Genomic DNA, 12,592 nt, shown 5'->3' on the forward strand with positions numbered 1-12,592 from the left:
CTCCTTATTCAAACAAACACCCAGTCAGCAAAAAAAGCAGAAAGTGAATAAGAAAGGGGGTAAAGATTTTAGAATTAAGAAACAAACAACAATTAAATAAAGACTGTCTTTGCCTGGGAGGAGTTACATGAGAACTGCTAGGCAGAAGCTGAGGAGCACTTTATTGCTTCTTAGGAACATTGAGTCATGAATTTCCAGACTACATCACTGATCTCTTTGTTCCTCAAGCTGTAGATGAGGGGGTTCACTGCTGGAGGCACCACTGTGTATGGAACTGCCACCACCAGATCCAGCGATGGGGAGGAGATGGAGCGAGGTTTCACGTGGGCAAACCTTGCAGTGCTGACAAACAGGGAGACGACAGCCAGGTGAGGGAGGCTCTTCTCCCAAGGGACGGGGGACAGGACAAGAGGGAATGGCCTCAAGCTCCGCCAGCGGAGATTTAGGCTGGACATTAGGAAAACATTTTTCCCAGAAAGGGTCATTGGGCACTGGCAGAGGCTGCCCAGGGAGGGGGTTGAGTCCCCTTCCCTGGAGGGGTTTAAGGGACGGGTGGACGAGGTGCTGAGGGACACGGTTTAGTGTTTAATAGGAATGGTTGGACTCAATGATCCGGTGGGTCTCTTCCAACCTGGTTATTCTATGATTTTATGAGCCAGCAGTGGCCCAGGTGGCCCAGAAGGCCAATGGCATCTTGGCTTGGATCAGACATGGCGTGACCAGCAGGTCCAGGGAGGTTCTTCTCCTTCTGGACTCAGCACTGGTGAGACCGCTCCTCGAATCCTGGGGTCAGTTCTGGGCCCCTCAGCACAAGAAGGATGTTGAGGCTCTGGAGCGAGTCCAGAGAAGAGCAACAAAGCTGGTGAGGGGGCTGGAGAACAGGCCTGATGAGGAACGGCTGAGAGAGCTGGGGGTGTTTAGCCTGGAGAAGAGGAGGCTGAGGGGAGACCTCATTGCTCTCTATAACTCCCTGAAAGGAGGTTGTAGAGAGGAGGGAGCTGGGCTCTTCTCCCAAGTGACAGGGGACAGGACAAGAGGGAATGGCCTCGGGCTCCTCCAGGGGAGGTTCAGGATGGACATCAGGCAAAAATGTTTCCCAGAAAGGGTCATTGGGCAGTGGCAGAGGCTGCCCAGGGAGGGGGTTGAGTCACATTTCCTGGAGGAGTTTAAGGGACGGGTGGACGAGATGCTGAGGGGTCTGATTTAGTGACTGATGGGAATGGTTGGACTTGATGATGCAGTGGGTCCTTTCCAACCTGGTGATTCTATGATTCTATGAAATACAGAGAGCATGGGTTGCTGTTTACTCAGTTACTTGGTTACAAATGGAAAGAAGAGAGTGAATTAAAAAGGTGATGAGAATGTAAACTTAAAAAAACCCAACACCACCATCAATAAAATAAGGCAGTGTGCACCTTTAGTGAGTCACATGATAACTGCAGTGAAGCAGAAGTTCAGCAGTTCATTGCTTCAGTGTAAAATCCAGTTATCAGCTTCCACGTTGCATCCTTGAGCTGCTGGTTCCTCCAGCTGTAGATGAGGGGGTTCACTGCTGGAGGAACCACGGAGTAGACAAATGACACCACCAGGTCGAAGGATGGGGAGATCGAAGAGGGCTTCAGGTCAGTGAAAGTGCCCGTGCTGATAAACAGGGAGACCACAGCCAGGTGAGGGAGGCACGTGGAGAAGGTTTTGTGCCGTCCCTGCTCTGAGGACATCCTCAGCACAGCCCTGAAGATCTGCACATAGGACACCACAATGAAAACAAAACAGCCAAAGACTATTAAGATACTGACCACAAGAAGCCAAGCTTCCCTGAGGTAGGAGTGTGAGCAGGAGAGCTTGAGGATCTGGGGGATTTCACAGAAGAACTGGTCCACAGCATTGCCCTGGCATAGGGGCAGGGAAAATGTACTGGCCGTGTGCAGCAGAGAAGAGAGAAACCCAGCACCCCAGGCAGCTGCTGCCATGTGGACACAAGCTCTGCTGCCCAGGAGGGTCCCGTAGTGCAGGGGTTTGCAGATGGCAACGTAGCGGTCATAGGACATGACTGTGAGAAGAGAAACCTCTGCTGAAATGAAGAAGTCAAACAGAAAGAATTGGGCAACACATCCTTCATATGAGATTTCTCTGGTATCCCAGAGGGAATTGGCCATGGATTTGGGGACAGTGGTGGAGATGGAGCCCATGTCGAGGAGGGCGAGGTTGAGGAGGAAGAAGTACATGGGGGTGTGGAGGTGGTGGTCCCAGGCGATGGTGATGATGATGAGGCTGTTGCCCACGAGGGCAGCCAGGTAGATGCCCAGGAAGAGCCAGAAGTGCAAGAGCTGCAGCTCCCGTGAGTCTGCGAATGGCAGGAGGAGGAACTGGGTGATGGAGCTGCTGTTGGACATCTGCTGCATCTAGGCATTGGGCACTGTTGAGGGAGGAAAGGACAGTGACAAGTTAAGGGAGCCTTCTCTAAGCCAAATGAAAGTAATTTCTCATTACCCCCTTCCCCCTACCCCCGCCTCCATCAGCGCCTCTGCTGCACTCAGAGAGATAAGAGGGAGTCCTGCGAGGTGAGAGCATTGTCTGGCTCAGTGCAGAGGGAGGGGAACTGCTCTGTCCTTGCTCTTGTTCCCAGCTGCCCTGGGCTTGCACGTTTCTGAGATCGAGGGGGATCACACTCCCGTGTTACCCTCAAACCACTCAATGTCCACCTCACACCACTCAATGTCTCACCCTTTCCTAAGGTCTCAGCACCCACTTTCATCCTAGGACACACACAGCTCATTCACACGCCCAACAGCATTTTGTGTCTCATACCATCTCTGTGCTTCTCTGAAGGGCATCTCTGTAACACAGGATGTAAACTCTCCCTCCCAGAACCTTTCTGGCTTTAGTTTCTCCTCATTCCCTGATCCTATCCCTGCTGCCTGGAGGTTTTCCTCCAGTGATGTGTTTCCCTGTCGCACGTTTTTTCCCTGCTCACAAACCCCATCCCAGCCCCTTGGCACTCCCCTACACAAACCTGCCTGTTTGCAGGGCACTGCCTGGGCACGTGGTCCTGTTTGGAGGCTCCAGAGGGAAGAACAACTTGGTGGGGCCAGCAGAGGTGATGCTGGTCCATAGGCAGAGGAGGGGCTCAAGGTGGTTTGGGAGACTCCTATCCCAAATCCCTTCCTTGTCCTTTCCACTGAACAGTCCATTCAGTTTTTCTAAGGTGATTTGGAATGGTCCTGATCGACGCAGCAACCTCTGGACAGCAAAATACGCTCTCCTGCAGGAGGTGCCTCTTGCACCCACAGCTTCTCCCTGCAGCAAAATTGTCCTGCACCCAGACTTACCATGTCAAGGACTGTGAAGATTTCTCCTCCAGTCAGCCCTCAGTCATCCTCCTGACCACCTTTAAGCTCCCTCTGCCTTGCTGGTCTCTCCATGAGAAACCCTGGGAGTTCCCTTCTCCCTGCTGTCTTTGCAGAGGAGCTGCTCCTCGCCAGAGCTCGCTCTTTGTAGCTCTGTCCACTTGCCCTGAGCTCCCTCAGTCCCAGGAGCCCAGCCCAGCTCAGCAGCAGAGGAGCAGCCCAGGGCATTTTAATGACCCCTCTGGTGGGTTGGATGCTGAGTCCATGAATCTCACACCCTGAGAGGAAGTAGAACAAACCTTTCAAGAAGTAAAACTCACATTCAAGCTCCAAGGTTTCTTGTAGTGTTAATGGGTCCCACTGAGGGCACTGCTGAGAAAGCATCTCCAGGGCCCAGTTAGAGCAGAAAACTGGAGGCAGTGATGAAAAGCAAGGTAAAGGTGTCTCTAACGCTGAGTCAGCCTGGATGTGTTTCATTAATCCAAAGGACCAAGCCCTGACCCCATTAACCAAGTGGATAAGCCCTGACCCCCAGACCCTGGGAAGGGAGATCCTGTCCCTCTCTCATTCCTTAGGACTCTTCCTGAGCAGTGGGATGTGAGAACGGGCAATGCCAAGGGTAGGACTTTGGAAAAACACTTGCATGGCTCCTGGGTGGGGGTTAGGAGGCTGTGAGAACCTGGTGCTGTAAGAGTGAGGTGTTTCCTCCTCCACAGTGCAGTGAGTGCAAGTAGTGATTTGGCATCCGTCCAGCAAGCATCAATTAGCAAGCATCCATCATTGAACAGCATCCTTTTGAAGAACAAGAAAGATGATCAAAATCTGTGCTTGGAGTAGAAAGCTCTTCAGTTCCATATCAAAAGGAGCTGAATTTGTGGTGACAAAAGTCTGATAAAGACCTGACAGCGAAGAGCTTTGTCAGTACCGTTTTGGGCTGATACATTTTTGCAAGGAAAGGAATTCAACTTGGTGGAGAAGAAATTAAATATTGACGAAACCAATGTGCTCTTTATGGAGATGGGGGAGAGGGTGAGGGCCTCCTCAGAAACTCAGATACAAACTTAAATCCTCTCTGGAACCCTCACTTGAACCGAAACCCAAACTCTGACTAACCCACAACTGGCCCTGACCCTACCCCATCTTCCCACCTCAACACCTGTGTGATCACACGAGTCATTTCATAGCATTCCAAGGTTACCACGGCAAAAGAACCAGAAAAAACCAAATGTGGTTCTAGAGGCAGCACAACCGGGACTGATGAGCATCCTTCTATAACCTTGTCATACCAGTTGAAGACTTGGGAGCATAAGGGACTGCCCACTGCTTCCTTGTGTTCTGGAGGAACGTCTCTGTGCAGCCCAAGTCAGACTTTTGGGTCAAATGAATCACTTTCCATTTCTTATCGACACTATTGATTGTGACTGAGATACCCAGGCTGCAGACGGGCAGTTCCTCATGCAGTAGCTCCTCTGTTTCTCCCCACACGGACAGTCCTACGTGTCTCACCGAAGGAATCATCCCACAGTGCCTGGATTTGCCGACGGTTGCTTCAACTCATGCTGTTGCTTCTCTGTAGCTTTTCTGCTTTGGGGATGCTAGTGGGAAAAGGCCTCACTGTCCTGATCCTGGCTTTGTTGGACACTCTGAAAGGACTGACTGTAGGTTGCTGGGGTTCAGAGTAGGAAATCAAGGACCGCCTGAGCCTCACCCAAGGGCAGGAAGGGTTGTTTGCGTTAATGGTTATTGCTGAAGGTTTCCTTGGTCAGAATCCAGTGTTTTAGGCACAGGGTCCACACCAGTACAAATGCAGATCCCCAGAGTGGATGGATGCGACTCAGTGCTTTTCCCTCTCCATGCATCTCCATCCTAAGCTTTCTCTCCATGCTCTTTTCTGAGGTGCTCTGGAGCACAAACAGCACGAGCAGTTGGTGTTTGACCTCTCAGATCCACCTCCCTCTTTGCGCTGTCATTGGGCACAGACAAGGGTTGGGACCCATGGAGGGGGAGGTGCAGGGAAGCCTTTTCTGCTCCTGTAAATTAAACACTGATGGAATTTGCTTATTTTCTGCTCCTCTCCTTGCTCCCCACCCCCAAACAAGTTTTGAATTTTCCTTTGAGCCACCAGCTGTGGTTTCTCAATTTCTCTTCTTGCTACAGTCACCGTTATTATGGAAGTTGCTCAGATACTGCCAACCACGCTTGATTAGAAGCCTCCGTCGGCACAAACTGGTGACTCCTAACTCAATCCAGGCCCCTTTGGAGGAAGGGTCCAGCTTGGAAGTGCTGCACCAGGGAGATCCCACTGTATTACAGAGATGCTGCGAGACAGGCCAGCTCTGATCAGCGTCAGACACGCTTCTGTAAGGGCTCCACCTGCACAAAGTAGGTGCTCACCTGACACCCAGTGACACAAGTGCAAATAGTTCTGTACCAACCATAATAACCACGAACTGGTGGATGACGTGACTGAGAGCAACTGTGCAGAGAGGGGCTTGGGGTGCAGATTGATGAGAAGCTTGACATGAGCCAGCACTGTGTGCTCGTAGCCCAGAAGGCCAACGGTGTCCTGGGCTGCATCCAAAGCATCGTGGCCAGCAGGGTGAGGGAGGGGATTCTGCCCCTCTATTCTGTTCTTGTGAGACCCAGCCTGGAGTCCTGTATGCAGCTCTGGAATCCCCAGCATAAAAAGGACATGGAACTGTTGGGACAGGTCCAAGGAGGCCATGAGGATGATCAGAGGGCTGGATCACCTCTGCTATGAGGACAGCCTGAGAGAGTTGGGGTTGTTCAGCCTCTGGAAGACTTCAAGGAGAACTTACAGGGGCCTTTGGGTACCTGCAGGGTGCTCCAGGAAAGCTGGGGAGGGAATTTTTACAAGGGCATGGAGTGACAGGATGAGGGGAATGACTTTAATTTGGGGGAGGAGGGGAGGTTTAGATTAGACATTAGAAATTCTTCCTGATGAATATAGTGAGATATTGGCCCAGGTTGCTGAGGGAAGCTGTGGATGCCCCTTCCCCAGAAGAGTTCAGGCCATGTTGTATGGGGCTTTAAGCAGCCTGGTTCAGTGGGAAGAGTCCCTGTCCATGGCAGGGAGGTTGGAACTGGATGATCTTTAAGGTCCCTTCCAATCCAAACCGTTCTATGATTCTGTGGTTGCAGATGAAGTCCTTCACCCCACGGCAGGCTGGGTGCTGGAGTCCGTCATCTCTGAGAATGCTGGGAGCTTGGACCTTCACCCCATGGTGTGCTGGGAGCTGGAGTCTCTCACTCCGTGGCATCCTTTTCCCATGAGGAGGTCCCATCCCCTCAGCTGGCTTTGTCTCCCAGCCCCTGACTTCAGCTCAGAGCTTTGGCTGCACATTTGACTGATCCCTGGAGCCCCAGCTGAACAATCTTCTCCAGTTCAACCCAGGGGAGCCTGGGAGAAGGAGAGACAGAGTGATGCGGAAGGGTCCTCTGTACCACGATGGGCACTGGGGCTGCAAGGACAAACTGCACGCTTCCCAGACACATGCCGGGAGAGAAATGGAGAAAGAAACCCCAACAATCAAGTAACTGCTGCTCAGGAAGAGTGTTCTGAGCTCTGGTGCCCTGTAGGGTATTTTCTGAGGGCTAGTGAGAACCATTTGGGGGCATCACAGGAGAGTTCAGGGAGGAAAGGGAATCCCTGCAGACATGGCAGGGGCATTTCTCCACAGCAGAAGGGAGAGAAATCTTTCTGTTTCGGTCAGATCAGTTGGGTGGGCTGAGATTTGAGGAGCATCTCAAGAGAAAAGGCACAGCCACGGACCCGGACCCAGGAGGGTGTTACAAGAGATACCAAAAATCTAAAATTTTCCCACTATATCAGTCAAAAAGAGATGGAAAATTGCAGAGGGCACAACAAACAGATTCCCGTGTGGCATCAGCAAAGCTTCTGCACTTATGAATGAAAACCCAGCACCATCCATGAAAGGAATCGATAGACGTGTTTATGCCTTGGGTTCAATGTCTACTGCGAGTTGAACCCAGCACAGCTGCACAATGAGGTGCCGAGTCTTTTCTGGATCTCAGGATCACATGCTCAGGGAGGTGCCTTTTCACACTTGTAGGGAACTCAGCACCACTTCTGTTCCCCTGTGAAACCCCAGGTGGGTGTCACTTGTGGAGACACAGAGTTCTCTTCCACTGGAGACCCTTAGGTCCTCTAAAGAGTTTTCAGGTTACTGAATTTTGGGGAAAGGATGGGATTTGAGAGAAAAGGCCCCCCAGGATTTAGGAGCAGCTCTCTCCAAGCCAGCCCCCAGCAGCACCGACTGCATCTCCTCGACAGCCACCTGGCACGCTACAAACCGATGTCCGTGAATTTGGATCTCGGGCAGAGCCAGCGTGGAGGCTACACAGCAGATTCCGAGACAGGGAGGGGATTCAGTGCCCCAAGACTAATTGCAAGGGGAGACCCTGATGAATTCTCTCACTCTCAAGCTGGCTGCACACAAACAGCTCCCACGACCATGGCAACTCCAGAAGAACGTCCAGAAGTCTTTGAAAGTGCCCTGCTTGCAACAGGCCAACGTTGTGCCAGTGAGCATCTCCCAGTTTACAAGAGCAGGGAATCCCATTCCCTTGCCTGGGCGCTGTTTAACCTTCCAGCACAAACGTTCCCAAATCCTTCTAGCAGGGGTGTCTGAATATGCTGGATCCTCGTGCTATGAAGCTCTTGTCCAAATATCCTTGACACCCTTGAGGGAAGGGATGCCACCCAGAGTGACCCTGGCAGGCTGGAGCAGTGAGCTCGTGTGACCCTCATGGGGTTCAACAAGGGCGGGTGAAGGGTCCTGCACCTGGGTCAGGGAAAAACTGGAGTTGTTCAGGCTCAAGAAGAAAAGTCTCCCAGGAGACCCTATTGCAGCCTTTCAATATCTGAAGGGGCTTTTTATGATAAAGATGCTAAAACACTGGATCAGGTTTCCCAGAGAAGCTGTGGATGCCCCATCATTGGTAGTGGACGGGGCTTTGAGAATCTGATTGAGTGGAAGGTGTTGGTGCCCATGGAAGGGAGAGGTTGGGCCAGATGGATGTTTGAGGTCCCTTCCAACCCAAAATATTGTTCTGTCCGTGGCCTCAGTGATGTCGTCCTCTGTGATGCTGCCCTGTTTCCGAGGAGACCTCTCTGCTGTCCAGGCCAAGCACACTCTGGACTCACTCTCCAGCAGGATCTGGAGGAGGCAGGTGGTGTCTTCACTGCACGTGTCCTCAGGGCAGGGTTTTGCTCCCTCCCAGCCCGACTCCTGATCAGGACAGGAGCTTACGAGCACCCACTGAAGCTATTTTTTTCCGGGAAAAAAGCCGTCAGGGGAAAAAAACAGCTTGGTTGAACAGAGGTCTTGAGTGATATCAAGCAGAAGAGAAACGTTTATGGGCTCTGGAAGAGGGGACAGGCCTCTTGGGTGGACTACAGGAGGGAAGTGAGATTGTGTAGAGAAAAAAATCAGAAGGGCTAAGGCTCAGCTAGAAATCAGATTGGCAAAGTCTGTGAAAGATAACAAAAAATCCTTCTGTAAATATATAAATAATAAAAGGAGGACTAGGGAGACCATACAGTCCCTACTGGACGCAGAAGGAACAACAGTGACAGGGGATGAGGAAAAGGCTGAGGTACATAATGCCTTCTTTGCCTCAGTCTTTAATTGTAAAGAAAGTCGTTCCGTCTGTGTACAAACCTAGGAGCTAGAGGAGCCAAATGAGGCTCCCATGATCCAAGAGGAGGTGGTCAGAGCCTTGCTAGCCCGACTAGACACCCACAAGTCTATGGGGCCGGATGGGATTCACCCAAGGGTATTGAAGGAGCTGGCGGATGTGCTGGCCAAACCCCTTTCCATCATCTTCCAACAGTCCTGGAAGGCTGGGGAAGTCCCACTGGACTGGAGGCTGATGTTGTGCCCATCTACAAGAAGGGTCACAGGGAGGACCCAGGAAACTCCAGGCCTGTTAGTCTGACCTCAGGGCCAGGGAAAGTCATGGAGCAGGTGATCTTGAGTGCGATCATGAAGCTCATGCAAGAGAACCGGGGGATCAGGCCCAGTCAACACAGGGACACAAAAGGCAGGTCTTGTCAGACTAACCTGATCGCCTTCTATGACAAAGTGACTTGGCTGCTGGACGAGGGAAAGGCTGTGGATGGATCTTCCTGGACTTCAGTAAAGCCTTTGACACAGTTTCTGACAGCATTCTGCTTGAGAAACTGTCACCTCTGGCCTGGACAGGCGCACACTCTCCTGGGTGGAAAAGTGGTTGGATGGAGGGCCCAGAGAGTGGTGGTAAATGGTGTGAAATCCAGCTGGAGGCCAGTGACAAGTGGGGTTCCCCAGGGCTCAGTGCTGGGTCCAGCCCTGTTCAATGTCTTTATCAATGACCTGGATGAAGGCATCGAGTGCACCCTGAGCAAGTTTGGGGACGACACTAAGCTGGGTGGAAGCTGGATCTGCTGGAGGGTTGGGAGGCTCCAAAGGCATCTGAACAGGCTGGATCCGTGGGCTGAGACCAATGGGATGAGGTTTAACAAGGCCAAATGCCGGGTCCTGCACTTGGGGCACAACAACCCTGAGCAGCTCCAGACTAGGAGAAGTCTGTCTAGAAAGCTGCCTGGAGGAGAGGGACCTGGGTGTGTTGGTTGACAGCGACTGAACATGAGCCAGCAGTGGCCCAGGTGGCCCAGAAGGCCAATGGCATCTTGGCTTGGATCAGACATGGCGTGACCAGCAGGGCCAGGGAGGTTCTTCTCCCTCTGGACTCAGCACTGGTGAGACCGCTCCTCGAATCCTGGGGTCAGTTCTGGGCCCCTCAGCACAAGAAGGATGTTGAGGCTCTGGAGCGAGTCCAGAGAAGAGCAATGAAGCTGGTGAGGGGGCTGGAGAACAGGCCTTATGAGGAGCGGCTGAGAGAGCTGGGGGTGTTTAGCCTGGAGAAGAGGAGGCTGAGGGGAGACCTCATTGCTCTCTCCAACTACCTGAAAGGAGGTTGTAGAGAGGAGGGAGCTGGGCTCTTCTCCCAAGTGACGGGGGACAGGACAAGAGGGAATGGCCACAAGCTCCACCAGGGGAGGGTCAGGCTGGACATTAGGAAAAAATGTTTCCCAGAAAGGGTCATTGGGCAGTGGCAGAGGCTGCCCAGGGAGGGGGTTGAGTCCCCTTCCCTGGAGGGGTTTAAGGCACGGGTGGATGAGGTGCTAAGGGGCATGGGTTAGTGTTTTATAGGAATGGTTGGACTGGATGATCCGGTGGGTCTCTTCCAACCTGGTTATTCTATGATTCTATGATTCTCCTCCTCCTCACCTTCTGAGGAAGCTGCAGACCACGATGAGGTCTCCCCTCAGTCTCCTCCAGGCTGAACAGACCCAATGACTTCAGCTGCTCCTCACACAGCTTCTTCTCCAAACCCTTCACCAACTCCATGCCTTCCTCTGGATGCTCCCCAGGAGCTTCAGATCCTTGTTATCCCATGGAGCCCAAGCCTGCACGCAGTGCTCAAGGAGGGACACTTGGGGCGCTCCCATGAGAAGTCACTATGGGACGCAGCTTGTTCCTCAGCTTTATTAAAGACAATATATATAGGAACGCATCCACTCTGGGAGGACAACTCGGTCTCTCCACGGTTCAGAAGGGCCACCAGCGCAGCCACTGCAGCCTCCATCTTGGAGTGGGCCTCTTTCTTGACAGCATGTCTGAGGTCTCAGTTGCCTGGGAGCTGACCGAGGGATCTGGGTCCTCCTTCAAGGGCAGGAGGGCTGCAAGGGCAGGAAGCAGAAATCAGAGAATCATGGAATGGTTTGGGTCAGAAAGGGCCCTAAAGCCCATCCAGTTCCTCCCCCCTGCCATGGGCTGGGACACCTCCAGCTGGTTCAGCCCCATACAACTTAGCCTGAATGCCTCCAGGGATGGGGCAGCCACGACTTCTCTGGGCAGCCTGGGCCAGGGCCTCTCCACCCTCACAGGAGAACATTTCTTCCTAAGGTCTTGTCTCAATCTCCCCTCTTTCAGCTCAAAACTGTTCCCTTCATCCTATCCCTGCACTGCCGGAACAAGAGCCCCTCCCCAGCTATCCTGGAGCCCCTTCTCATGCTGGAATGTTCCTCTAAGGTCTCCTTGGAGAGGAACTCCACTGCCTGCAGAGACCCCCAGGAGTCTCCCCAGACCCTCCCAGCCCTGGTCATCTCTTTTCTTGGCCAGGAGGTGCAGCTGAGACAGAGGGCAGCTGGAAGCTCGTGCTGGGGAATGGCCCATTTGCCCCTGACACGTTCCTCTGCCCCGAAGCGTCTCCCTGGAGCAGAACCAAGCATGGCAGCTCTTCCCAGGCTCTGCCCCTGCCCCACCAGCCCAAGCCCTGCCCCACCAGCCCAAGCCCTGCCCCTCCTCACCATCGCAGATCTCCAGCAGATCCTCTGAGCTCCAGTTCTTAAGGCACCGTGCGGCCAGACCTGGAAAGAGAACTTGGTCACACCTTCTGCTCCCCAGCACTCCCCGCTCCCAGCCCCAGGGCAGGGTGATCCCGGGAAGGGCAGTGCCCAAGGTGCTGGGATGCAGCTTGCCTCCCAGTACCACCGGCATGGTGGGTGCTCCTTGGGGCAACCAGGGCTCTTGGCAGTCATCGGGCTGTCCCGTGCTGCCAGTGCAGAGGTGGGGACTGGTGCCAGGCTGCCAGGAGAATCACAGAATGGGTTGGGTTGGACGGCCCTTCAAAGCCTATCTAGTTCCAACCCCCTGCCATGGGGAGGGACACCTCCCACTGGATCAAGTGGAGCCAAATCCAGCTTGGCCTTGAGTATCTTCAGGGATGGGATCTTGGGGGTTTAGTTGATGGCAAGTTAGAATGATGGAGCCGTAGAATGAGTTGGGTTGAAAGGCACCGCAAAGCCCATCCAGATCCACTCCTCTGCCGTGGGGAGGGACACCTCCCACTGGACCAGGCTGCTCAAAGCCCCAGCAACCTGGCGCTGAACATCTTCGGGGATGGGGCAACCACAATTTCTCTGGGCAACCTGAGCCAGGGCCTCCCCACCCTCATCGTGAAGAATCTCTTCCTAAAGTATGATCTACATTCCTCCCCGCCCTCCAGTTGAAAGCCATTGCCCTCATCCTATCACTCTGTGCCCTTGGAAAAAGTCCTAGAAGCATGGAATGCTTTAGGTTGGAAGAGACCTTAGCGAGGACAAAGATTGGAAAGGGACCCGGGGTTGTGGCTCACCCAGGAATGAGATGGCCGTC

The 12,592-nt window shown here is 53.1% G+C and overlaps 1 protein-coding gene across 1 annotated transcript; it reads right to left on the reverse strand.

Annotated features, from left to right (window-relative positions):
• Positions 1–1,454: 1,454 nt before the first annotated feature.
• On the reverse strand, positions 1,455–2,468 carry LOC138732632 (olfactory receptor 14A16-like). The gene has a single exon (XM_069879272.1). The coding sequence runs from the start codon at positions 2,400–2,402 to the stop codon at positions 1,455–1,457; it is 948 nt and encodes a 315-aa protein (XP_069735373.1). The 5' UTR covers positions 2,403–2,468.
• Positions 2,469–12,592: the final 10,124 nt, after the last annotated feature.

The sequence above is a fragment of the Phaenicophaeus curvirostris genome, chromosome 34 (assembly GCF_032191515.1).
Source record: "Phaenicophaeus curvirostris isolate KB17595 chromosome 34, BPBGC_Pcur_1.0, whole genome shotgun sequence".
Lineage (NCBI taxonomy): Eukaryota > Metazoa > Chordata > Aves > Cuculiformes > Cuculidae > Phaenicophaeus > Phaenicophaeus curvirostris.